At 48.8% G+C, this 25,428-nt stretch overlaps 1 protein-coding gene across 3 annotated transcripts in view; it reads right to left on the bottom strand.

Annotated features, from left to right (window-relative positions):
- Nucleotides 1-1,002: 1,002 nt before the first annotated feature.
- The window catches only part of FCRL5 (Fc receptor like 5), a 33,567-nt gene continuing 9,141 nt past the window's right edge, over nt 1,003-25,428 (bottom strand). For 2 of the 3 annotated variants that reach the window (XM_027610883.2, XM_027610881.2), the window contains 13 exons: nt 23,866-23,886; nt 22,388-22,642; nt 19,858-20,121; nt 19,293-19,580; nt 17,662-17,940; nt 14,953-15,231; nt 9,532-9,810; nt 6,424-6,702; nt 5,874-5,990; nt 5,243-5,270; nt 4,241-4,323; nt 4,008-4,076; nt 1,003-2,210 (listed from right to left, as the gene is read on the bottom strand). In XM_027610883.2, the coding sequence (XP_027466684.2) occupies nt 2,053-2,210; nt 4,008-4,076; nt 4,241-4,323; nt 5,243-5,270; nt 5,874-5,990; nt 6,424-6,702; nt 9,532-9,810; nt 14,953-15,231; nt 17,662-17,940; nt 19,293-19,580; nt 19,858-20,121; nt 22,388-22,642; nt 23,866-23,886 (2,399 nt within the window). In that variant the 3' untranslated portion in view covers nt 1,003-2,052. The remainder of the gene's footprint in view (nt 2,211-4,007; nt 4,077-4,240; nt 4,324-5,242; nt 5,271-5,873; nt 5,991-6,423; nt 6,703-9,531; nt 9,811-14,952; nt 15,232-17,661; nt 17,941-19,292; nt 19,581-19,857; nt 20,122-22,387; nt 22,643-23,865; nt 23,887-25,428) is intronic. The other variant, XM_027610884.2, reaches the window with a different exon arrangement.

Below are 25,428 nucleotides of genomic sequence, written 5' to 3' on the forward strand. Positions count from 1 at the left end.
TCTCTCTCTCTCGCTCTGTATCTTTCTGTCTCAAATGAATAAATAAAAAAAATTCTAAAAAAAAAAAAAAAAAGACCGAAGCAGCTGTCGTTAAGTGTCCTGTGCTTTGGGTTGATTCTGAAAATGCACTGACACAGCATGAAGGCATCACGATGCCGTGAGCGTTACCTGCGCAGAAGCAAGCACTGGGATGAGGCCCCTGCGGAGGGAAATAAAAGGCTATGTAGGGAAACCTTGGGCGCTTGGAGGACAAGGGTCCACGGGGGATGGTGTCTTCCTTCCACTCGGTCATCTGCCCACCACCACCTTGCATTGAGCCTGTGTCAGGTTTGAACCAGGACTCCCTTATCTGCCTGGTTTCTCCGGGGCTTCCTAGTTGCTGTTATGTTTATTGTTGCTGCTCCTGGGGGATCAGAGGTCTCCACCGCATCATCAGGCACTAAGACCAGGTTAGGATCTTTGAGTTCTAACTGGTGTATCGTCCAAGCGACTTGTTCTCTGCACACAGTCTTCACAGAGACCCCTGCCTGTCTCCAGACTGCCTTCTAACCTGCTGTGTGGAGGTCAGCTTGGGTTTTTTCTGTTCACCCAAGTCCTACATTTTCCCTACACTCCCCAGTAGTCCACGGTTATGGCCCCAGAGCCTTTCACTCCCCGACAGAACTTAACTGTCTTGGGAGTATGTGCGGTGCGCTGTGCTTGGCATGCTAGCCCCGAAGGACGGCCAGACAGTTCAGATGACATAATCTGGGGAGGGTGACAGGCTGGAGAGGGGGTCTTGGCTTCAGGTGTGGCATGGCCTGGAGTGGCCCCTGATGCAATCAACCTTCTGACTCATGTCGGAGTGTGCAGGGACCAACCTCACTGCCCCGGGGGTGCTCCCAGGAGGCTGCTCAGGGGCCGAATACTGGACACACACACACACAAACACAAAGAAACGTGCACTAACACACACACAAACACACACATTTAGACATTTTTACTGAATCAGTTCAAGGTATTTCAAATATTTTCAAAAATATTCTTAAAGTAATATCAGATTATTGATTCAATAGTATCAATACTATATAGTTGATATTCTATTTTCCCTGTCTCCAAAATCTCTCCCGCGGCTTCTTCTTGACCTGGCATAAGATCGCGGTCCCCACTGGACTGTCAGACCTCCTCCAAGCCCCGTCCTTGCTGCCCTTCTCTGTCTTTACGACATTCAGAGGCGGCTCTGTCAGAACAGCCCATGCTTGGAATGTGTGTCCCCTCCCGTGACGGGTGCGAGGACGTCTCTGTGCCCGCACCGGGGGGTGCACGGGGAGGGGCTGTGCACCCAATGACTTGGGCAGGGGTATCAGCCCGTATGCAGGGGAGAAGCTGTCCTGGTGTCAGGGGCTGACCTTAGTGTCTGAGGCAGATGGGGGCATGGAACACAGCCCCATGGTGAGAAGGTCTGCAGACTGCCCGTGCCTGTTCCCAGGGCCACATGCTGTCCCACCTGGCTGAGTGCTGCAGTAGTGCCGCCAGGCTGATGACCATTGAGGAAAGCCACCGTGGGGGGCAGGTGCCCATCGGGGGAGGACAGGTGTCTATGGGGAGGACAGGTGTCCACGGGGGGCAGGTGTCCGTGGGAGGGCAGGTGTCCATCGGGAGAAGGACAGGGGTCCTCGGGGAGAAGGGGCATCGATGGGGGGTGGGGGCAGATGTCTGTGGGGAGGACAGGCATCCACAGGGCACAGATGTCCACAGATGTCCAGGAGCAGGCCCCACTGGGTAGAGTTTGGGGTGTGTGTGGGAGTGAGACTCAGAGCAGAGACCATGCCTGAAGCCTGCTGAGGAGGCCAGGGCACAAGACGGTCCTGGGTGGGAGACACATGTCACTGGACAAAAAACCCACAAGCTCCAGACTGTCGCTTGGGAAACAGCACTGTCCTGCAGGTCCCGTGCTCGGGTCACACTGCTGGCAGAGGCCACAGGATGGGGCCTGGAGCCATTCAGTTCTTCCCACTTCCATGTCCCTGCCCCCAGGAAGGATGGCTTAGGGTGCAGGGCCGGTGTGTGAACTCAGCTGCGAGGAGCTGCGGAGGCCGGGAGGGATGCCACCTTCACCTGCGAGTAGATGACAGAGGAGCCCTGGGGTCTGCAAAGCCGCTGCTGGCTGGTGGCCGGGCCGTAGGAGGGCAGGTAGGTCCGGAGGAGCCTTAACGCGGAGTTTGAAGCCACTATGGGAAGAAGAGCAGCACTCAGCTGGCAAAGATGACCCAGCACTCTTGCCCGGCCGCACATCCCCACTGGCCCCGTCCCAACCCGGGTCCTCTCTCTGCCCGGACGGCAGCCTCCCTGTACTGCCAGGGCCCTGGCCTGAGGCCTCGGCCTCCGGCGGGGCCCGGCCCTCCTCAGCATCCCTCCCAGTTCCCCAGGCTCCCTGAGACCACCCCTTCTCTTGTTAGTGCTTTGAGCTCAGACTCCTCACATGCACTGTGGAGAGCCCGGCCAGGTCACCTGTGTGGCCTCAGGCAGGTCACGGCCACCTCTCCGGCCCTGGTGGTCTCCTCCATGTGGTGGGAGTAATAACATCATCCCCCTCTGGGGTTACTGTAAATTGATATGAGTTTGTGTGTGTGTGTATGTATGTATTTTCCAGTGTCCGTCACATGTGCCAGTACAGTCCTGACTGCTATGAATAAACACATAAACAAGCATTAAATATATAAGCGCACATAGCGTATATATTTGTAGCACCTGGAACTGTACTTGGCACACAGGATCTCAACACATGCTGATGGGACGTTAGGTGTTGTTATGACTTTTATATACTATCCTAAATCTGGAATGTGGAATGTGACATCTGGCAGGCGGCTCTCTCCTGTTGGCTTGGAGGGACCATCTAGGCTTTGTGACGTCAGGGCAGTCTCACTTAAGGTCCTTGGCCTTAGTTCCCTCATTTATAAGATTGGGATAATAACAATACTCACCTCAAAGGAAGTTGTGGGTATGAGCGAGTTCCTGTGTGTGACAGGTGAGCCATTGAACCAAGCATGAGCACAAACACAGTTCATTTGACTTTATACAAGAGGATCGGAAAACCAGAATGGGTAAAATCACACAGCGCTCCTTACAGAGCACAGGTGAAAGGGAGTCTGCCCCAGAGGCAGGTCTCCCTTGTGCAGGAGGGAGCCGGGCTGGGGCTGGTCATAGCTGAGCACCCACCGGGGAGGACGGGCAGAGCCAGCCCAGCAGCAGCGAGTCATCCTCAAGCTGCGGGGATGGCATCCCCATGTCTGCTTTCTCAACCCTGTGGGTTAGAGTGGGAGGAAGAGTCATGCCCCCGAGATGTCTGTGTCCCAATCCCTGGAGCCTGTGAGTGTGTGACCTCGCAAGAAGGGACTTTGCAGATGTGATTCAGATTAAGCACCTTGCAATGGGAGATTATCCTGGATTATTCAGGTGAGATTTTAGGGAGAACTTTAAATCAGAGAACTTTCCCAGCTGTGCTCAGAGGGAGACCCGGCTTTGGACGAGTGATCAGAGGGATGCAGCATAGCACTGTCCCCTTTGAAGACGGAGGAAGGGGCCGTGAGCCACGGGGAGGGGTGTCCTTGAGAAGCCAGAAAGGGCAAGGAAGTACTTTCTCCCCTGGAGCCTCCAGAGAGGAGCGCAGCCCGGGCAGCACCTCGACGTGAGCCCGGGAGACCTGTGTCTGGCCTCTGACCTCCAGCACGGTAAGATAATGCGTCGGTGACATGTGTCACGGCTGCAACAGAAAGCTGATGGAGGGAGAAGAGGAATGCCAGCCCGTTTCCCATCACAGTGGGGAATGCCGAAGCCCAGACAGGGCAGGTGTTCCCCCAGGCACGGTGGGGCCGGGGAGCCCAGCAGGGCAGGCGGGCATAAGTGAAGAAAACCAGCGACCCCGCGCGAGGGCGGCTCTGTGTCCGGTCAGCCCAGACCTGCAGAAGGGGTGGAGGCCGAGCTGCGTGCGGCTGGTGCCTTCGAAGTCGAGAGTCCACGGGTCTTACCTGCATGTCTGTTCCCCTCCTGAATCATCCGCACTTCTGAGTACACCACGTCTCCTCCTTTAGGGTTGACTTGGAAAGAAGGGGCAGAGAGCTATAAGGTCCTTGCCTCTTGTCCGACCTACTTCCCCCAGCCAGAGCTTGTCTTCTGCACAGCCCCATGGTCCTCTCCTGCCCCACCCCCACCTGGACCAACCCTGGGGTCCCTGCCCTAGTGGGGGGCCCTTGGTCCTCACCATTGCTGTACACCGGTTGCAGCTCCATCCAGCCTGGAACATTGTAGTAGGTGGGCTCCTGGGGGTCCGAGTCTGAAGGGCTCCTGTGAGACAGAAATAGCCATGTTTCCCAGCAACCCTGACGAAGCAGTTGTAATCATCACTCCCTGCTTGCAGGTCTTTATACCAGCGGCTGGCTGCCAAGCCTGGACGCATAGATGAGCACATACCCAACGGTCTGCTAGTGTGAACAACCACATTACAAATCTCGATGTTTCCAGGCTTCGTGGGCACCTGATACACACCAGGCACTGCGCTAATGCTTTTAACAATATGAAGCTGATTCTATCATTATCCCTCTTTTATAGATGGAGAAGGTGATGGCTCCAAGAGGCAAAGTGACTTGCTCAAGATCACGTGACTACAAAGGGCAAGAGCCAGGATTAGAACTCTTAGATCAGGATCTCAAAGAAATCAGTCATGATGAGGGCTCACAGGAACTCTGCATGGTTTGGACGCAGCGGCCATGCGCTTGCCCAGAGATGGTTTGTGAGCCATGGTGGGGCTCCCAAGGTGAGTCTCTGGGATCCAAGATGGCAGCCCCTTCTTACAGGCACAGCCTCCGGTGGGAAGAGCGGTCTCTCTGGGTGGCCGATCATGTGACTCCATCTTTTCGGGGGTCCCCGGAGCAGGTATTAGGTTGGTCATGTCCAGAGCTTTGCAGCGGCCAAGCTGAGACTAGCTTAGGACATGGATGTATTCAGTCTTATAGTGGTCACTCAGACAAGCAGTGGTAGAGAACGTAGGTTACTAAATAAAAAGCACTTAACTCTTGAGGCAAGAAGGTGTGTGTAGCCAAGGTGGTGGTGAGAAGGTCCTGGCAATTGCCTTGACGTGTGCCAAGCGAAACAGCAACATGAAGGTGGCACAACCTATCTGTGTCCCCAGCAGTGACCAGACCTGGTTCATTTTTATCCCCTGTGGGCATCTCATGAACCACAAGCAGCACAGCCCGGGTCTTACCTGGAAGGGTCAGAGGTCGGCCTTCCTCCTGCAAGGGAAAGCAGAGGGTTGCTGGAGCCAGGGGAAGGAGGCCGTCACAAGGAGCACAGCTGCTAGGAGGCTCATGAGAACCTGCCGCACGGGGCGCCAGCATTAGGTGGACCCGGCTCCACTCTGCCCAAGGGAGGTGGCAGATGGGGCGGAAACTGTTGACCCTGGCTTGCGGCGGGGCATAGTTATACCATGAAAGAGGATTTTGTCAAGAGCAATGCTCCATAGCTGCCGGCGGGAAACAGGTCTGGTCAGCTGTGGAAATACTGCACATTAAACGATCAGGAGGTCGTCAGATCCCATTGGGTTTCTGCTCTCATTCCTATTCCTTGGTCTTTCTCCTCTTCCTCCCCTTCCTTGGGGGCTCGTGAGGGTGGAGAGGGAGACACACTGAGGTTTATGATGTTGGATCAACTCTGTCTCATTGAGGCATCTTCGTGCACTAGGGCCATTTTGGGAACCCTGTGTTCGTAAAGATGAATTCTAGGGGAGCAGGCAGGGAAGGTGGGGAGCTGTGGAGAGCTCAGGGGTGCTTACAACGACAGCCTGAGCCCGAGCGGAGGGGGCAGGGAGGGCAGGCCCTCAAGCGGAAGGTACCCACCTGCTCTCCTGGGGAGCCGACAATACAGCAGCTGTGCTAAGACCGCGAGGCCCACCATGCCGAGCAGGCCCCCAGCCACACCGCTGGCAATAGGGCCACTTCTGCTCCCTGTCAGCCCTGGAGGGGAGATCCCACGCGTGAGCTGGAGGGAGAGGCTCGTGGTCTTGAACTGCTCTGACCCCTGCAGCTGATGCCTGGGCCTGGGAGGGAGGAAGAGTCCAGGCACCAGGACTGGGAGGCTGGGCAGCAACCCGGGAAATGGCTCTGCTCTTGGGGAGGAAGCTCATGTCTGCGGCTGAGGCCAGGCTGGAGGGCCGGGGCGGCCAGGGCCCACCGGCGGGCATCAGAGTCAGTGGTCCTCCTTGGCCCCCTGCTCCTACTCTAGTACCATCCTTTCAGAAACACCTCAGAGGAGGACCACGTAGAGAACTCTCAGCTTCGTGTCCCTATCCTTGAGAAGAAGTACCCTGCTCACACATCATGAGGATTATCAGAATATCCTTGGAGGGGATATCTGTGCACATCGGTGGCCTGGGCACAGGAAACTTACCTGAGATGGAGAGTGGCACCGCCTCGCTGCGCTGGGCCCCCAGGCCATTGTTGGCCTCACAGGAGTAGTTTCCAGAATGTTCTGTGGTCAGAGAGAGGTTGAAGGACACTCCTCCTCCAGAGGGGGCCGAGCTGCTCCCCAGGGTGACATCCTCGTGATAAAACCGGTACAGGATCGGGGGAGAGCCGCTCTGGGCCTCACAGCGAAGCTCCACCACGTCCCCAGGGAAGGCCTGGGCCCCGGGCGTCCTGAGGGTGAGGACCGGGCGGGACGCTGGGACTGAGGGAGAGAAAAAGTTAATACAAGTCCCTACTTCTAACATATTCGTAAATGAGCAGAAATTATAAACAAAGGGCAGAGGTCAGATCTCAGTCTTGGAAACTAGACTGAAACTCATATGACAGACAAAGCTACTGACCTTAATCTACAGATGCACAAAAATACTGAACAGAAAAGTGTGGAAAGGGTATGAATCGCTAAAAACTTCAAGTAGCCAATAAATAAATAGATTATTATCTCCGTTACTAATTAAATACATACAAATAAAAACACCCATCAGAAGGACAAAGCCTAAAAAGACAGATCATACTCTTGGACTTGTGGACAAACGGGCACCTCAACATGCTCTAGGTGGGATTGCGGATTTGAAACACTTTCTCAAATTTGGCAAACTTAAATTGCCAAATTTAAAATGCACATCAAATTTGACCCTGCAAATCTACCTCTAAGACTGCTTCCTTTAGGGACAGTTAACTGACTGATGAAATACAAAAGACATCCAAGATGTATTTTTTAAGTGAAAATGCAAGTTGCATAATTATGTATAACCTGATTCTACTTCTGTGAAAAAATTTTACACCTTTATGTTTATAATATATTTGAATATTTCTAGAAAAATATCCATGAGTTCTAGCAATTTTGGGGTGGAGTATGTTGAGTTTTCTACATAGACTATAATGTCATCTGTGAAGAGTGAAAATGTGACTTCTTCTTTGTCAATTTGGATGCCTTTTATTTCTTTTAGTTGTCTGATTGCTGAGGCTAGGAGTTCTTAAAGGGTATTATGCTAAAAGAAATAAGTCAGTCAGAAAAAGACAAATACCATATGATCTCACTCATACGTGGAATTTAAGAAACAAAACAGATGAATATAGGGGAAGGGGAGGAAAAATAAAATAAGATAAAAACAGAGAGGGAGACAAACCATAAGAGACTCTTAACCCTAGGAAATAAACTGAGGGTTGCTGGAGGGGAGGTGAGGTGGGGCGATGGGGTAACTGGGTGATGGGCATTAAGGAGGGCACTTGATGTAATGAGCACTGGGTGTTATATGCAACTGATGAATTACTAAATTCTACCCCTGAAACTAATACTACATATGGTAACTAAATTAAACTTAAATAAACATTTTTTAAAAAGAAAGAAAAATACCCATGAAACTATTTTCCTTCCCTTTCCTTTCCTTTCCTTTCCTTTTTTTCTTTTCTCCCATGAAACTATTAACAGTGGTTATATCTTGAAAGTATGTGGACATGAAAGTGTGTGCCTGCAGGTAGAATGAGACCTTCACTTTTCATATTGTCCCTTTTGTACCATGCGCTTTTCTAATCATGAAGATTTATGCATTCCTTCAGAATAATGAATTACTAAAAACTCAAAAGTTGTGTTAAAACATGGCCACAAGGGATGAAGGAACGTCACGATGTAGACTTAGGTGGGGCCCTGGGTAGGCCCATGCCTCAACCTGGCTGTCCCATTCCCAGCTGTGTGTAAACTGGCTACTTTCTACCTCTGAGCCTCACCTTCCTTTCCTGTAAATTGGGGATAAAAGTGGTTTCACTGGTTTATCTTAAAGATGAAATGAGATATTACATGCTAAGTACTAAGCACAGGGCCTAGCACATGCAAGGACTGAGTGGTGATGATGATGGTGATGCTGGTGGAAATGATGGTGGTGATGGTGGTGGTGGTGATGGTGGTGATGATGGTGATGGTGGTGATGATGATGATGGTGATGCTGGTGGTAATGATGGTGATGGTGATGATGATGGTGATGGTGGTGGTGATGACGGTGATGGTGGTGGTGATGGTGGTAGTGATGATGGTGATGGTGATGGTGGTGATGGTGATGCTGGTGGTAATGATGGTGATGGTGATGATGATGGTGATGGTGGTGGTGATGACGGTGATGGTGGTGGTGATGGTGGTGGTGATGACGGTGATGGTGGTGGTGATGATGGTGGTGATGGTGGTGGTGATGATGGTGATGGTGATGGTGATGGTGATGGTGGTGATGGTGATGGTGGTGGTGATAATGGTGATGACCAGAACATTCTTCTCAACTGTCCTTAGCATACTTTTGCTATACCCCAGTTCTACCTAAACAGGAGTCTAGAGGTTTGGCCAGCCAGGAGGGCCATCACAACAGGTTCAGAGCTCACAAGAAGCAGCTTTCCTTTGGATCTAATACTTAATGGCAAGAGGTCAGAGTGCAGCATAGAGAATGGAGGAATTTGGTGGAGGGCTGGCCGATTCCATTCATGCCATCCTGCTTTCACCTCTCTGTGTTTCCTGTGCCACCATTGCTTTAAGAATCACTTTGTAAACAGGATTGGTTGTGTCTCCTGAAAGGCTATGCACGGAGTTAATGTTAAGACAGACTTTTTAATAAAGAAGTTTGAGGCACATTTATATTCCTGGTAATGAAAGAAGCACAAGAGTAGAGGCTTGTGGGGGTCAAAGGGAGAAAAATCCAGACAAGGAATGGCCAAATCTTTTTTTGGAGCAGAGAGACACATACTCAAAATTTAATTTCCCTTTCAGTAATCATACTTATAGATCAGTATATCGCCTATGGTCTAAAAAGCTTTTGCATTTTTAGTGAGGAGTTTTGATCCCATATAGGAAGACTGTGCTGCTTGGATGGTCCAGGTTCCTACAGCCATAACTGCAGGAAGGGACCTGGACTTGCAGATGGGTTTCTGCCGGCAGGAAGTCCCCGGCTGGGCTGTCACACCAGCAGTGGGGGTGTTGGAGCTCCAGTCTGGCCGCCGGGTAGAGAAGGCATGCCAGGCTTGGCTGTGCTGCTTGAGGGTAGGACCAACCCACCTGTGACGCTGAGTGTCAACGATTCGCTGCGCTGGGCCCCCAGGCCATTATCAGCCTCACAGGCATAGTTTCCAGAATGTTCTGCGGTCAGAGAGAGGTTGAAGGACACTCCTCCTCCAGAGGGGGACGAGCTGCTCCACAGGGTGACTTTCTTGTGATAAAACCGGTACAGGATCGGGGGAGAGCCGCTCTGGGCCTCACAGCGAAGCTCCACCATGTCCCCCACCACGGCCCGGATCCCGGGAGTCCTGAGGGTGAGGACGGGGCAGGATGCTGGGACTGAGGGCAAAAATAGATTAGTTGACACCAGTATCTTTTCACATTTCCTTTATTTTCATTTTTCAGAGATTACCTCTGTAGAGTATTTGTGACACTTTCTAGATCTTTTCTATGTATATGAACACCCATTCACACCAAAACGTAAATAAACACGTAAAAACATACATGCACACACATGCACGGGATCACAATACACATCCTGGTCTACACCCTGGTTTTCCCTTCAGCAGCACATCATGAGCCTCTTTCTACATCATTCTTAAAGGTCTATCTCATCCACCTTAGAGACCAACTTTATTGAGGTATAATTTGTACATAACAAAATGCAACTCTTTTAAATTTACAGTTTGATGATTTGGGGTGAATACTGCTCAATTATTTTAACAAGCGCAAAGCCTTCCAGTGTATGGATTCACCATAGTGCACTGAAGGAATTCCCCACGACTGGGAATGTCCTTGCTCTCCTCCTGCGGATAATGTCACGGCCAACAGTCCTGCACATCCATCGTGGCACGTTTGTGTATGCACTTCTTAGGATAAATTCTTAGAAGTGGAATTTCTGGGATGAGAAATATGAACATTTCAAATAAACATATATTATGCTAGACTGTTCTTCAAAAACTTTGGACCTGTTTGCACTTGCACTAAGGGAATATAAGAATTCCAGTTCCCACACTCTCATCAGTGAGAGTCATAGAAGGTGCAGAAGCTTATTATTTCTTCTCTGTTCCTAATCCTAAATTCTACAGTTGTTGTCTCTGAACAACTCACCCACTGCATCCTATGTGACCCTGCGGTCTACTCGTGGGTGTTTCAGGTGCTGCTGGTGAACTACAATCCATTAATGAGAAGTTACTGCCTGTAAAGGATTCAGACATTATTGACAAAATGGAAAATTTGAAAGCTGTGGTTAATTTTTCAAAATGTATCCAGTCAATTCTATTTTGTTCTCCACCATGAAATAAGAATAATAATCATGAGAGAATTGTTGTTCTTTTATTTCTTCGTCTCCCTTAGACCAACTGACTTTTCTTTGTTACATTTATTTTTTACATTTTGGGCACTTTCTGTAACCATGATTCTCACAGTTGAGTAGCCTTTGTTTTCATTTCTGAATCAGTGGTTTTCAGCCCTATTTGTACGATAGTCTCACCTAAGGATGTGTTAAAAAATATTGATTCTGAGGCCACATCTGAGAGATTCTAAGTTTAATTGGTCTGGAGAGAGGCTTAGTAATGAGCCTGTTTCAGAGTTCCTAAGTGATTCTCACGGCAGCCACCGCTGAGAGATATTCAGTGTATACGTTTTATATCTCAGTGAAGTCATTTTGAGTCCTTTGTATCAATTCCTATTTTTGCTGGCTGCATTTTGTCATCAAGTAATTTTTAAAGAAAGTTTAATGGATATTAAGTTCCCTGAGTCCCTGCATGTCTGAGCATGACTTTCGGATTTGGTATAAAATTCTCGGTTCTCTTTCCTCCCTTGAAAGTACAAGTCTGGACATGACTCCTCTCTCTTAGCAATGATTTCTGTGGAAAGTCTAAGACCAGTCTTCTTTCTGAGATGACTGCATTTATTTACTCATTTACTTATTGCCATGATCACACGCGCACACACACACACACACACACACACACAGACAGATGTTTAACCTCAACATTCAGTAACCTCCTCAGGGTAAGTCTTTCCATCTATGTATTCAAGTTTTCTTCACTTCAGGAACAATTTTTATTACATCTTTGAGTTTCGTTTCTCTCCTCAGTTTGGTTTCCTAACTTAGAGACATTCCACTCAGTGGTCTTCACTGTCGGACCTCTGTACTGTACATTTTTGTCTTGTTGCCTTTGTATCTGTCTCTCTTTCTACTTCGCATTCTGTATTATTTTCTCAAACCAGTTCTTCATTTTATTAATGGTTTCTAGAAGTATACATTCTAGCCTTACTGCTTCAAATTTGGATTTCATTTCCAAAATAGCTTTGTAGGGTTTTTTTTTTTTTTTTTTGGTGTTTCTTTTGAGCTCTGCTAGACAATTTTTAAAATCTCTTGTGTTATCTTATCAACTCTTCTTTAACCTGTTTATTCCTTTTTGTAGTTTTTTTTCCTGAAGTCTGTATTTTCTTTAATTGTTTTGAGAATATTTAGAAGAATTTGTAGGATTTTTTGTTTCCTATAGTAATTTTTCTTTTTGAAGATATTATGTGTTATATTTTAAGTTTAAAAGCAGCAATGCAAAGACTCCCATATTGTGCTTCGTTTTTGCTCATAACTTATTCTCCAGTGAATGAAGTTGTATTCAGAGTCTTGTATTTGCTTGAGAATGCTGTGTGTGTGTGTGTGTGTGTGTGTGTGTGTGTGTGTGTGCGCGCGCGCCTCTGTATGTGTCCATGTGTGTATGTGTGTGTGTTTCGGTGACTCAGAGCTGGTGATATAGATCAGAGCACATCCCCACGATATCTCTTTGCCTTTTCTTTGGGGTACGTTCCCTCAAAAGAGTAGATTGCTTTGTCAGAATATCTGCCTGACTCACAGTGAAGCTTCTCACTCAGCTCACAGATAACTTGTTCGCTAACCTAGGGCTTATTAATTTCTGCTCACTTATATAAGCAGATGCAAAGATCAGTTTTCTCTTCCTGCTCTTCTCTTCCTCATTTTACCTCAAAGACTTCTTGTTCATTGAATCGTAAATGCTGACTGAGGACCTATACTGCGCCAGACACCGAATAGGTACAGGGGTGTCGTGGAAACCCCGAGTGATCAGGTTCCATTCTCATGAAGCTTATATCATGGTACAGAGGGAAGCAGACAAGAAACAGGAGATAAAGAGGTTTCAGGTACTGCTAAGTTTGAGAAGAAAATAAAACTTGATAATCGGATGGAGGATGCCTTAGGGCTGGGGGCGTTCCTAGATAGATTAAGTTCTGGCTTTGGAATCTGGGTCTCAGAACACTTAAATTTCTTAAATCATCTCTTTACCCCACATTTTATATTGGGGGAATATCTTCTGTTGGTCATTCTTGATTTCTGTGATCTAAAACAAGGGTTATCAAGGAGCTAGAGATCCTTTAGATCCATACGCTCAAAGGTAAGACCATCTGTACCCAGACTCATGTGTCCCTAAGACCAGCACATCGCCAGTTTGTGCACTCAGCAGGCCCCACCTCCAGCTGCACTCACACTCTGACTACCACCCGCTCCCACAACCCTCAAGGTGCCTCCCCCAGCTCTGCCCTGAGCGATGATGAGGCTCCGTCATGGTGGTGCTCTCTCTTGCTGGGATAGGTAAAGGAGCCCAGCTTGGCAGCATGCACGGTTTTCCCTGGCTCTCTTCTCTGGGGCTTTGACTGGTGCCTCTCACACTCTCCCTCACTTCATTTCTTCCAGAGCTTCACGAATTCCTGGCCTTAGGGTTCCTGTTCCAACTCAAATCACAGAACTCTGGGGCTGCGAGGAACACTAATTATTGTCTTATCTAACTTCCAATTTAGGTGAAAACAGTGCGACAAAGAAAGTTTAAACGTTTTGCCCAAATCACGAACCAGTTATGTTCATAGCCAGAGCTAGAATTCAGGTTTTCTGATTCATACTTAGATCCGATGACCCAAGTGTTTTTCAGGTACACTGGCTCTTTCTAGGAAACTTCAGAGTCTGCTGTGCATATAGTTCCCTAAAACAAGTATTTTCTGAAACAGACTTCATTATGTGTCCTGTCGTTTCCATACTTTGTTGGGCTAGAAGTGGGCAGTGCACTGGCTGTGGCCTAGGGCGTAGCTTGGAGGTGAAGCTGCCCCCCCACGCCCCGCTGGACCAGGTAGAGCCACTGCTTTGGCAGCGAGCCACCCAGCATTGGCAGACACGGTAGAGGGTGGAATACAGAGAAAGGCGTCACACCCAGAAGCTGAGCAGTCGATGTTGGGTGTTGCAGAAGCTGTGAGTCAAGAGAAGTCATGAGAGAGAGGGAATGGAGTGGAGGATGCTCAGGAGCTGCAGGGATGGTGTGCAGGGATACGAGGAAAATAGCTGGTGGCCTGCGAGTTGAGCGATGGGAGCTTCTAGCTCGTCGCCTATCAATATAACCTGCTTTTGAGAAATAAGTTCTATTCTGAGACATCTCTCAGCTCTTCCATGGGTCTGCAAGTGTTGTCTTTCTTGTTTTTCTCATTCCCTGGATGTCCATACAGGCCCTCCCCCTCTGGGGACACCCCGGGTCTCCGTTTCCTTGTGATGTGGAATGGACCACTCAAGATCTTTTGGTCATACTTCTGCTTCTCATAAAAGCAGACAAACCAATGAACAACTGGACTTTTGCTCTCTAATAAGCAAAGATACCAGTGTAAATAGAAGCAACTTCACTCCAAAGACGACACCGTTTTGGTGGTTACATGAGTCACCATGAGCTGGTACACCCCTGATTTGTATACTTTTCTGAATGTGTGTCATACTTCAACAAAAGCTTTAAAAACGTAATACAGTAAAATGAAACTTATTTTAATGAATTAGGACAAAGCATCATGGAAACTCCAGAAAGCCATTCCTCCTTTCCTCGTCGACCCTACTGTGAGGGCTTGAACCTCTTCAAGGAGGGAACTCCGGAGAGATTGAGGGCTCGCCTGTGACTTGTCCGTGTGACTGTGCTTGCGGCTACATGAGCGTACATGTTAGTGGGGAAAGCAGGGGATGCTTCTCTGCATTGGGTTAAAAAAATTGCCTTGGGGACTGAACCTACAGGGCATGAGAAAATATTCTGAGGGACTGAATTCATCTGGCAAAAGCTGGGGAGTATGCTGAGCTATCTAGGGGTCTGGCTGAGCCAGGGCTGGGTGAGGGCTGAGGCCACAGGGAGCTGGTTCTATGGGAAGGGGCCGCCAGGGGCACCAGCTGTGTGTTGGCGGGGAGGGGGAGGCAGGGACTGGAAGGTACATGCAGACTTCTGAAAGGCTCAGTGTGAGAGACCAGAACTGAGTCACCTCCCCTGAGATCAGCTACAAAGCACTGAATGCAGAAGCAGAAGAATGCGAATGAGAACAGAATCCCTGGGTGTGCCTGCTGCCTCGTCACTTACCGCGTGGGGCCTCAGTTTCCTCTTCTGTAAAATAGGGACAAAAGAGTCAGAGATGAGTGACCGGCAGGAATCCAGGGCTTACCTGTGACAAACAGGCTCTTGGTGTCACTGCGCTGGGGGCCGAAACCATTGTCCGCAGTGCAGGAGTAGGTCCCAGAGTGCTCTGCGGTCAGAGTGACACTGAAGGACGCCCCTCCTGCAGAGGTGGCCGAACTGCTCCCCAGGGGGACATCTCCGTGATAAAACTGGTACAGGATGCGGGGTGAGCCTCTCCGGGCTTGACAGTGAAGTGTCACCCTGTGTCCCTCAACAGCTCGGGCCTCAGGAGTGCTGAGGGTGAGGACAGGGCGAGACACGGGGACTGAGGGAGAGAAACATCAGTCAGCAGGGGCTCCTGCGCATTTCCATCACTGGCCAGTCAGCCCCTGCCCTCCAGGCTGGCCTTTCCCTTTCCCGCCACCCGTGGCCCCTTCTCCCCACCCGCGCGCCTTGTTAGGTGACCTCAGTCCGGTTTCCCAGTGTAAATGACGCTCTTGGGGAAGAAGTTCCTTCTTTTGCGGCTGCCAGGCCCCACCCTTACCTGTTCCTTCCTCCTGCCTGTGACCCTGGAAGAGCTGCCCTTCCCCCCCCCCCAAGGAGGGTCCTCCTCCTTCCCCCCAGGAGCCCACCTGCCTCTGTCCAGCGCTGGCTGTACTGGCTTCTTCCCATTTCCATTTAGATGTGTTTCATCCTCTCCAGGTGAGAAAATCAACAAAACAAAACTACCAGAGCTGTGTTTACTCTTCCCCATCACGCCTTTCTCCCTGGTTCTGAGGACAGATTTCTGAAAGAAGGGGCTACATTTACTGTCTCCACTTCTTTGCCTCTCACTTATTTTTTGTGTGTGTGCATTGAGACCTGCTTTTTATCCCCACCAATCTATAAAGTTGATTGTCCGTGTTTGTGATTATAATATAATATAACGCTTCCATGCCTGTGCCAGGTGTATGTGTGTTTGTCATATAAAATGGTAAACATAGGCCTGCGGACACTTAACTGAATTACCAAACAACCCTGTGGGGCAGGTACTATTATTGACCCTGTCTTAGAGACGAGGAAGCCGAGGCCTCACGATGTAGGTGATGAGGCAGCAGGCACGTCCAGAGACTCCGTTCTCGTTTGCATTCTGCTTCTGCTTTCAGCGCTTTGTGGCTGAACTCAGGGGAGGTGACTCAGTTCTCGCCTCTCACCAGCTCTCAGCTCTGTTTTGTCTGAACTGGTCCCTGTCTTCTGCTCAGTCTCTTCCCTTGGTTTCTGTGGGAAACGAGCACATGGCGCCTCCTCTGCCAGCCACAGTCCCGGGCGGGGGCCTTCCCCCTCCGCGCGCCTGGCCTGGGGTCCTGACTGGCCTCTCTTCTGGGGCCTCTGCTCTGCTCCTGGCTGCTCTCCAGACGGGCTTTTCTGCCATCCATCCTCCCCTGCAGCCAGAGTGATCCTCCCAGTGTAAAACTGTTCTTAGACCCCAGAGCTCCCTTTAGGATGAGGCCCAAGTCCTTGGCGTGGGTCTGGGGTGTCCCCAGGTCCTGGTCCTGGACCATTCCCCTCCTTCCCGCAGGCCTTCGGCATTTGCCCCTGCCTGGACCACAGCCTCTCCCTGCCCTCCCCCGCTTCCCATGACACGCCATCCAGCCGGCAGCTCACGCACAGACTCCCCTAGAATCCTCTTACGGCACAGCAGAGATTGGGGTGCCCCTTTACACCCACAGCCTCCAGGTACTCATAGCCCCTGGACTGGTGCTTGCCCTATTGCGGTCCACACCGGCCGCTCGACCTCAGAACTGTGTGCACAGGCCATGCAGGCTAGTCCGAGGCATCCGGAGACAGAGTGCAGTCCGCACGCAGGGCGCGCAATGCCCTTCTTCCTTAGGTGAACAGAGGCGCTGTCATGCAGAACCTTCCGCAGTGGAGGGCGCTCATGGTGATGCCACTGCCCGATGTCCTCGGGCCTCTGGGTGTCAGAGCCTGTTTCTCTGTGTCTTTCATCTGATGCCTCCCACAGGACTCCCGGGTCCATTTCCTTGTAAGACTGGATCCTGGCTTGTCTCCTGCCTAGTTGTGTTTTTTCTATAGACGAGGAACCCAAGTCGGCTCCGGGCCTGAGCCAGGACTAGACTCCGCACCAGTACCGGCCCACACCCTCCAGTCCCCGCCCCCCAAAACTGTGCCCGGAATTTGTTCTCCGTAGACCGCACAACACTGGGACTCAAGGCTCCACGGAAGACACTTGCCCTTCATAACTTGGACACCCACCTTTGTGGCCTCAGGGTCTGAAGCCCAGTCGGCAGGCAGAGCCATCTCTGCTCCCCGGGCCCCCTGCGCTGCCTCCCCCCTGCCCGCCGGCGCCCACCTGGCCCCACAGCCTTTCAGTCCAGACGTGCCTGGGCGTCTGTGGAGGACCTCGGGTCCAGATTCACACACTCTTCCAGGACCCACGTGTGTCTTTCGTGGCTCTGTACCCGCTGTGATCAATATGCAATATTAAAGGGACAAGAAACACCTGTGGGCCCCTGGGGACTTATTTTGTTGTTTCCGAGAACACCGTGCTTCTGAATATTCACAGGACAAGTGGTGAGAAAGAGGAAAACAGCTGGCTCCTCGGGGGTCGGGGTGGGAGGGAACCAGCAGCGATCCGCAAAGAGGCGGACAGCCGACCCGTGAGCCAGGACATCAGGCGGGGAGGAAGAGGCAGAGGCCCTGGAAGGCGGGGACACGCTTCCCGACAGGGATGGGGGGCTGACCGCCCCAGGCTCACCGGTGACAGACAGGGACACCGGCTGGCTGCGCTGGACACCCAAGCTGTTGCCTGCGGTGCAGGAGTAGGTCCCAGAGTGCTCTGCAGTCAGAGAGATGTGGAAGGTCACCGTGCCCCCAAAAGTGGCCTTCATCTTCCCGAGAACTACTTCTTCACGAAGGAACTGGTACACGATGGGGTAAGAGCCTGTCTTGGCTCCACAGGAAAGCGTCAGCAAATCTCCCTCAACAGCTCGGGCCCCAGGAGTGCTGAGGGTGAGGACAGGGCGAGACACGGGGACTGAGGGAGAGAAACATCAGTCAGCAGGGGCTCCTGCGCATTTCCATCACTGGCCAGTCTCAGCCCCTGCCCTCCAGGCTGGCCTTTCCCTTTCCCGCCACCCGTGGCCCCTTCTCCCCACCCGCGCGCCTTGTTAGGTGACCTCAGTCCGGTTTCCCAGTGTAAATGACGCTCTTGGGGAAGAAGTTCCTTCTTTTGCGGCTGCCAGGCCCCACCCTTACCTGTTCCTTCCTCCTGCCTGTGACCCTGGAAGAGCTGCCCCTCCCCCCCAAGTCAAGAAGGCTTCCTCTGTCCCTGTTTTCCACTTCTCCGCTCACTGGGGCTGGACTCAGGGATCCCTTCACCCTTCTTCCTTCCAGATTCACACACTCTTCCAGGACCCTCTTGTCTGTTCCTACACTCTCCCTGTACCCAGCCTGACCCCCTCTGTTTCCAGATAGAGAACGCAGGAAGAAGCTCAGAGACTAGTTGGCAGCCACTCAGCAGGCTGTTTCCAGAGCCAGCCAGGACCTTGATCTGTCTCCTTCCTGAGTCCTGGTCCTAGTGCTGAATCCCATGTCTTCTTGGGAGTGGGCTGGCATTGGCCCTGAGTGCAGGGACGCCTCTGTAGAAGCTGTGACCTCTCACGGCCACGACTGTCCTTATGGCCTTGAGTGCACTGGTGGAGGGAGGGAAGGAGAGAGAGAGAAAAGGAGAGGGAGAGAGAGGCAGAGGGAGAGATGCTACAGACACACTGAGTGGTGTGATGGTCCCAGGCTGGATAAAGCCTGAAGCCCACAAGAGACAGACACATGTTCAAAGATCTGCGAGCCAGCAGAGACATCAAGATGCGTTATCAGCTGAACTCTATTCCCTGGAATTGCATGTGTCGAAGCCCAAACCCCCAGTGTGGCTTATTTGGAGATGGGGTCTTTGAGGGGATCATGAAGGCTAAAGGGGCCCTAATCAGATAAGACTGGAATCCTCGGAGAGGAGGAGGAGACAGAGGAACGAGGCTGGATAAGGACACAGTGGGAAGGCGGCCACCTGCAGGACAGATGGCCTCTCCATAGACACCAATCTGCTGGCACCTTGGTCTTGGACTTGTAGCCCCCAGAACCCTGAGAGAATGCAGTTCTGTTGTGTAAGCCATGCAGCCTGTGGTGTTTAGGTCAGGCAGCTGAGCAGACGAGGGCAGGCGCCTCGGGGAAGAAGCAGGAAGCAGGTGAGGGGGGCGGTGGGTTGGGTAGCAGGAAGAGGACTGGGACCAGGAGTGGCAGGGCCTTTGTTCACTGACTGACGGGACAATCGAGGGCTGCTGTGCGGCTCTGCCCAGCTCTTCCCAGCGCATCTCAACACCGGCCCACACTTACTCTGCACGGGTATCTGGAATTTCTGGCTCTGTTTGTAGACACCGGGAATGCTTGCCCATGCCTCGCACCAGTAATACGGTGGGTCTTCGCTCCCCATGACGGAGGGGATTGAGATTTTCAGAAAGCTCTTCGAGCCTGACCCCAAGCTCTGGCCATCTCTGAAGAAGTGGAACCAGAGTTGGACGTCTGACTTCTGAGGGGAGAGCTGGGTCTCACACGTCAGGATCACTGGGTTCCCGGGGGTGGCCAAGGAGGGGTTAGCCCTCAGCACGGGACGTGGAAACAACTCTAGAGAGAAGAATCACAACAGGCCCCAGAGCAGTGAGGCCTGGAGCTACTCTGGAGAGAAGCACAGCTCTTCTGCAGTTGCCGTGAGCAGAGCAGGCAAAGAGGGGTGCACTTACGAGCCCAACACTCTTCAGCTCAAAGCACTCTTGCACTTTCTCTGATTCTTGCAGGAATGAGCCCTGGGGTTCAGTGATATCCCAGCCCACCATTCTCTCTCTCAACCACCTCAGGGAACTTCCTTCCCATGAACCCTTCTCACAAATAATGAAGGGTTTACCTTGGACTTGGATTTTGATTGTGTTTGAAGAAACAGAGCAACAATAGGTCACAGATTCAGTACAGTGATATTCTCCATTATCTTTCAGCCTTGCGTGTTCAATGTGGAAGCTGGAGTTTTCACCAAGGTCCATCAGCACATTGTCATCCTTATACAGGGTCCTGGTCTTCCGGGCTGTGTCTACTTTTTCTACCTTTGCTCGGCACATCAGAGTCACAGAGTCACCTTCAAACACGGAAGGGGGAGCCTGCAGGATCAGTTTAGCTGCAAGAAATGCAAGGCGGTCATTTGGTGCCCTCCACTGATTCTCCCTTCTTGTCATTAGTATATTGAAAAGATTTTATAGGATAAGGGATGGGGGAAAAATGCATAAAATAATTACAATTCCTTGGGGAAGAATGAAGGGGAATAAGTTGGAGGGGGAGACGAACCATGAGAGACGATGGACTCTGAAAAACAAATTGAGGGTTCTAGAGGGGAGGGGGGTGGGGGATGGGTTAGCCTGGTGATGGGTATTAAAGAGGGCACGTTCTGCGTGGAGCACTGGGTGTTATGCACAAACAATGAATCATGGAACACTACATCAAAAACTAATGATGTAATGTATGGTGATTAACATAACAATAAAAAATTAAAAAATAATAATTACAATTCCCTTTTTTCTGATTTTAAGATGAACACATATGCCCTGAGAAAACTTGGAAAACAGAAGGGTAAATAAAAATCTCTTCTCAGGTGTGCACTTTTCTGGTGCTCTTTTCCATGTGCAAGTTCATGAGAGTCTGTGTGTACTGTGTTCTCTTTATGAAATCGGAGTAGTATGTATATATTTGATAACTTGCTCTTTCACTTACTGTACTATGAACACTTTTCTTTGCCATCAATATCATTAGTGAACCTGACTTCTAATGGCCTCCAAGTTTTCCTTCAATGTGACATGATATAATTTACTTAGTGAGTTTCCTTTTCTTGACCATTCAATTTCCTTCAGTTTGGGGGCTGCATATCTATGATTTCAGTAGGCAAATTCTTAGGAGAGGAATTGCCAGTTCAAAGAGGATAAGCATCTTATTTTCTCCCTGTTACTATACTGTTTCCTTGCTCGTGAAAGCAAACAGCATTATAACTGCTTCAAATTCAAAACAGGTGGCTTTAGGGCACAGAAAAAAAGAGAAATGTTTCTTCCTTCTCTCTTGCTTTTTGTATACAGTTGACTCTTGCACAATTGGGCGTGAGGCACGGATCCTCCACGCAGTGGAAAATCAGAGTATAAGTTTTGACTCTCCCAAAACCTAACTACTAATAGCCAGCTGTACTAGAAGACTTACTGATGACATGAACAGTCAACTGACACATATTTTGTATGTTCTCTGTATCATAGGCTATATCTTATAACAAAGTAAACTAGAGGGAAATGTTATTAAGAAATTCATAAGGAAGAGAAAATACATTTATAGCTCTGTCCTGTAAAAAAAAAAAAACTGCATGTAAGTGGATCTGTGCAATTCACACCCATGTTTGCATGGGTCAGCTGTACCTGTACCTCTATCTGTTTGCCTGTCTACCTAGCTGAAAAATTCTCATGCTGCTTATTACCCCAAGTAAATCTTTTTTTAAAAAAGATTTTATTATTTATCTGAGAGAGAGAGAGCACGAGTAGGGGAGGGGGGGAGCTGCAGAGGGAGAGGGAGAAACAAACTCCCAGCTGAGCAGGGAGTCCAACATTGGGTTCGATCCCAGGACTCTGCGATCATAACCTGAGCTGAAGTCAGATGCTTCACTGATGGAGCCATCCAGGTGCCCTTCCAAGTTAATCTTATTAGGTTAAAGTTATACATAGATTCAGAAACCATTCAAATAAATTACTACTCAAATTCCTTTTTACCTAAGTCACAAGCACACCAATGTTTATAGCAGCAATGTCCACAATAGCAAAAATATGGGAAGAGCCCAGATGTCCATGGACAGATGAATGATTAAAGAAGATGTGGTATATAGATACACAATGGAATATTACTCAGCCATCAAAAATAATGAAATCTTGCCATTTGCAATGATGTGGATGGAACTAGAGGATATTATGCTAAGTGAAATAAGTCAGTCAGAGGAAGACAAATACCATATGATTTCCCTCATATGTGGAAATTAAGAAACAAAACAGCTGAACATAGGGGAAGGGAAGAAAAAATAAAATAGAAAATAGAGAGGGAGGCAAACCATAAGAGACACTGAACTCTAGGAAACAAATTGAGGGTTGCTGGGCAGGGAAGGAGTAACTGGGTGATGGGCATTAAAGAGGGCACTTAATATAATGATCACTGGTGTCAAATGCAACTGATGAATCACTAAATTCTACACCTGAAACTAATAATACAGTATATGTTAACTAAATTGAATTTAAATAAAAAATTTTAAAAAATTTCTTTTTACCTGGTCCTATCTATAGAGATTTTGATTCACTAACTATAGGGCAGGTTCTGTGTAACTGTATGGTTCCTAAAGTTTTTATTTCTTTCACTTTTTTTCTCACCTGAAGAAAAAGTCAAGCTCACACCATCACTTAGGGGCGAGCCTTGGGTTTGGCATCTGTACTCTCCAGAATCACGGACCTGGAGGGTGTTTCCTGGGATTTCACGTATTATTTCTCTCCCAAGGTACCACTGGTACCATTTTTTGTTCTCTACTGCAAGGAAGGGAGATACGTGGCAAGTCAGAGTCACTGCTTCTCCTTTGAAGACGATGGTCCATGGAGGATGGAGGGAAATCACGGGTTTGGGTGCAGGTGCTGAGGAAAGAAGAGACAGAGTCTGAGATAGAGAACCCTGTGGTCCCCACCACAGTTGTCTGTGTGGGAGAGACCCAAGGAGCAGGCTTTGGAGAATTCCCAAGGAAGCCATCTGGGAAGGTCAGTGATTGCTTAAGGCCAATTGTGGACCGGAGCCCCCAGGGGAGAATGGTTGCTCAGGGATGGCAATGAGCTAAATGATTTCAAGAAGGCAACACCAGCAGGATCCACTGCCAAATGCCAGTGGGAGAAATAGCTAGTTAGTCTGGTGTGGATCCTAGGGAAAGCCATCCCTGCCCCACATGGGATATTGGTTCATCGTGTTCACGAACTCATAAGAACCTCCAAAGGAATTGTGTAAATCACAGGCTTGTACTTTCCTAAAAGGATAAATCATATTTTCTGAAGATTTTGGCACTGAGTAAAGCTTGAGAGATTAACTTTTTTAACACCTTCATTTCATAGATGATTCAGATGCCCAGAACCTCTCATCATAGCTAATTGTGGCAGAGCAAGGAATGGACAAGTCATTTGCTGGAATCCAGAGGTGACCCAGACAAGGAAGAAATCCCAGGTCAGCTGATTCTGGACAAGGAGAGAGGATTTAGATCTTCCTTGCTATTCATGGGCCACTCTCTGACCCAGGAGAATGGCAATAAGAGTCAGAACTAAGAACATGTGTGATACAGATAATACATCTTCTCCCCTGATCTCTTCTTTTTTGCATTTCTTCCTTTAAAGGCCCCAATTTTTGTATGTTTTTCCATTCTCCACACATTTCCTGGAGGATTTTACTTCTAAAACTATAGAGGATGTAATATTCCTGCTGATATCTTCACCGTGTGATGTTACCAGAGAAGTTTTTCTGGCTTGCTGATTGGAGAAAACCCTGTCCCAAGTCCTGCATGTTTGCCATGGAGTTGAAGATGTCCTGCCTGGTCAAGTGGGGTCCATTGGTGATAGAGGTAAGTGCAGGGCCTACCAAAGGCCAGGAGCTCCTTGTGCATTTGTCCGTTCTTCCAGGGAGAGTCAGAGGGTGGCCACTTGGCTATCTTAGCCATTGGGTGATGCCAATAGACCACATAACACTTTCACATCCCTTCTGGCCTCAGCAAGAACAGGAGATATTAGAGATCCTCTGATAGCCATTGCAAATGCCTCATATTTATTAGGGAGACACTCTTATCCAGAGACACTGAAGAGCAAAAGAAAGGAGAACTCACCAAATTGTCCACTGACAGGAGCTGCAAAAAAAAAAAAAAAAAAAAAAAGAGCCAGAGATGAATACAGAGCAAGGATTCTTTGGCTTTTCAAAAGTAATGCCTGTTTTTTTTCTATCCATTTATTATTTCTTTCATTAGAAATTCATTTTTAAAAAATTTAATTGACGTTTGTCAAATGTCTCTGTATATACTAGTCATTGTGCTTGGACTTCTAAGATGAACAAAAAATGGTGCCTGCTGGTAAGAAGTTGACAGAGGTGGAAGCAGAAATATGAAGCAAAATTATATAATTATAATACAGAATGTAAGTGCAATGGAAGTACACATAGGGCACTTTGTGGGCAGAAGGACCACCCCTGCCAGTGTGTGAGGTGTGTGTGAGTGTGTGGTGGAGGAGGGTGGGCTATGACAGGTACCTGAGGGAGGGATGCTTGAGAAAACTGAGTGAACACATAGGAGTCAGCCAGGCAAAGGTGTCTGTACATGGCAAGAGGTGATGGAGAGGGTAATAGAGGCATAAAGGGCACAGAAGTGAAGAAATAGCATTGATGTTCAGGGGTTAAGATGAAGTTCTGAAAGGTAGGGAATGAAGGGGAATCAGGTGAGAGAGGCATGTAGGGCTCATGTCATGGGTGGTAGGTAGCTATGGTTTTATTATAAAAGCTACAGTTTTATTATTATAACCAAGAGACATGGAAAGTCTTCAAGTAGAGAGTGACAAAGTTAGAATTTGAAACTTAGATGGAGCGTTATGACAGTGGGTAAACGTCAGTGAGACCAAATGTGAAGCAGAGACTAATTAGAAGGCGGGACAAGAGATGATAATATTTAATTTTCTTTGGAGTGTTTATCCAAAATTATTTGCTTGTTTACTTTGCTTACTTTCCCTTCTCTGGAATAGAAGTTCTGTGAGAGCAGGAACTTCTTAAATTCATCATATGCCCCCCTCCCCGTACCTATAACAGTGCCTGGCATATAAGAGATATTCCATAAATATTTATTGAATATTTATTTATTGAATAACAATTAAGTAACTAGTAGAGATAGGAGGATACAGCCTTGAGAAACAGGTAATAGAAAGACAAAGGAGGAAAAATTGACAAGTTTATAAATTGCGTAGGCATTTCAGATGAGGGACAGATTTGGTTTACTCAACAGAAATTTTTGAAATGTCAGCTGTATGCCAGGGATTGGATAAGACAAAGGAAATCCATCAGTAAGCAAGAGAGATATTGTCCCTCTCCACATGAGGATAATGGAGAAGTAATCCAAACCTAAGTGTTCTATAGAGAACAATGGATTATTTGCCATTACCCAAATATCTTGGTCACCATGGAATTTGTGTTGTTTTAAACGTAGCTAAAACTTTTCTGAGTGTTTCTGATGTGGTAGACTTTCACATATATTATTTCATGTAATCTTGTTAATACCTCTATGAAGTAAGTTCTATGATTTTCCCCATTTACAGGCCATAAACTGGTCTAAGTAGCTAGTAGGCAGCAGAGTGGAATTTTGAACCGTTTGTTTGAACACATCCTGTTTGGTCCCAAAGCATGTGCTCCT

This window comes from Zalophus californianus, chromosome 10 (genome assembly GCF_009762305.2).
Source record: "Zalophus californianus isolate mZalCal1 chromosome 10, mZalCal1.pri.v2, whole genome shotgun sequence".
In the NCBI taxonomy this organism is placed as follows: Eukaryota; Metazoa; Chordata; class Mammalia; order Carnivora; family Otariidae; genus Zalophus; species Zalophus californianus.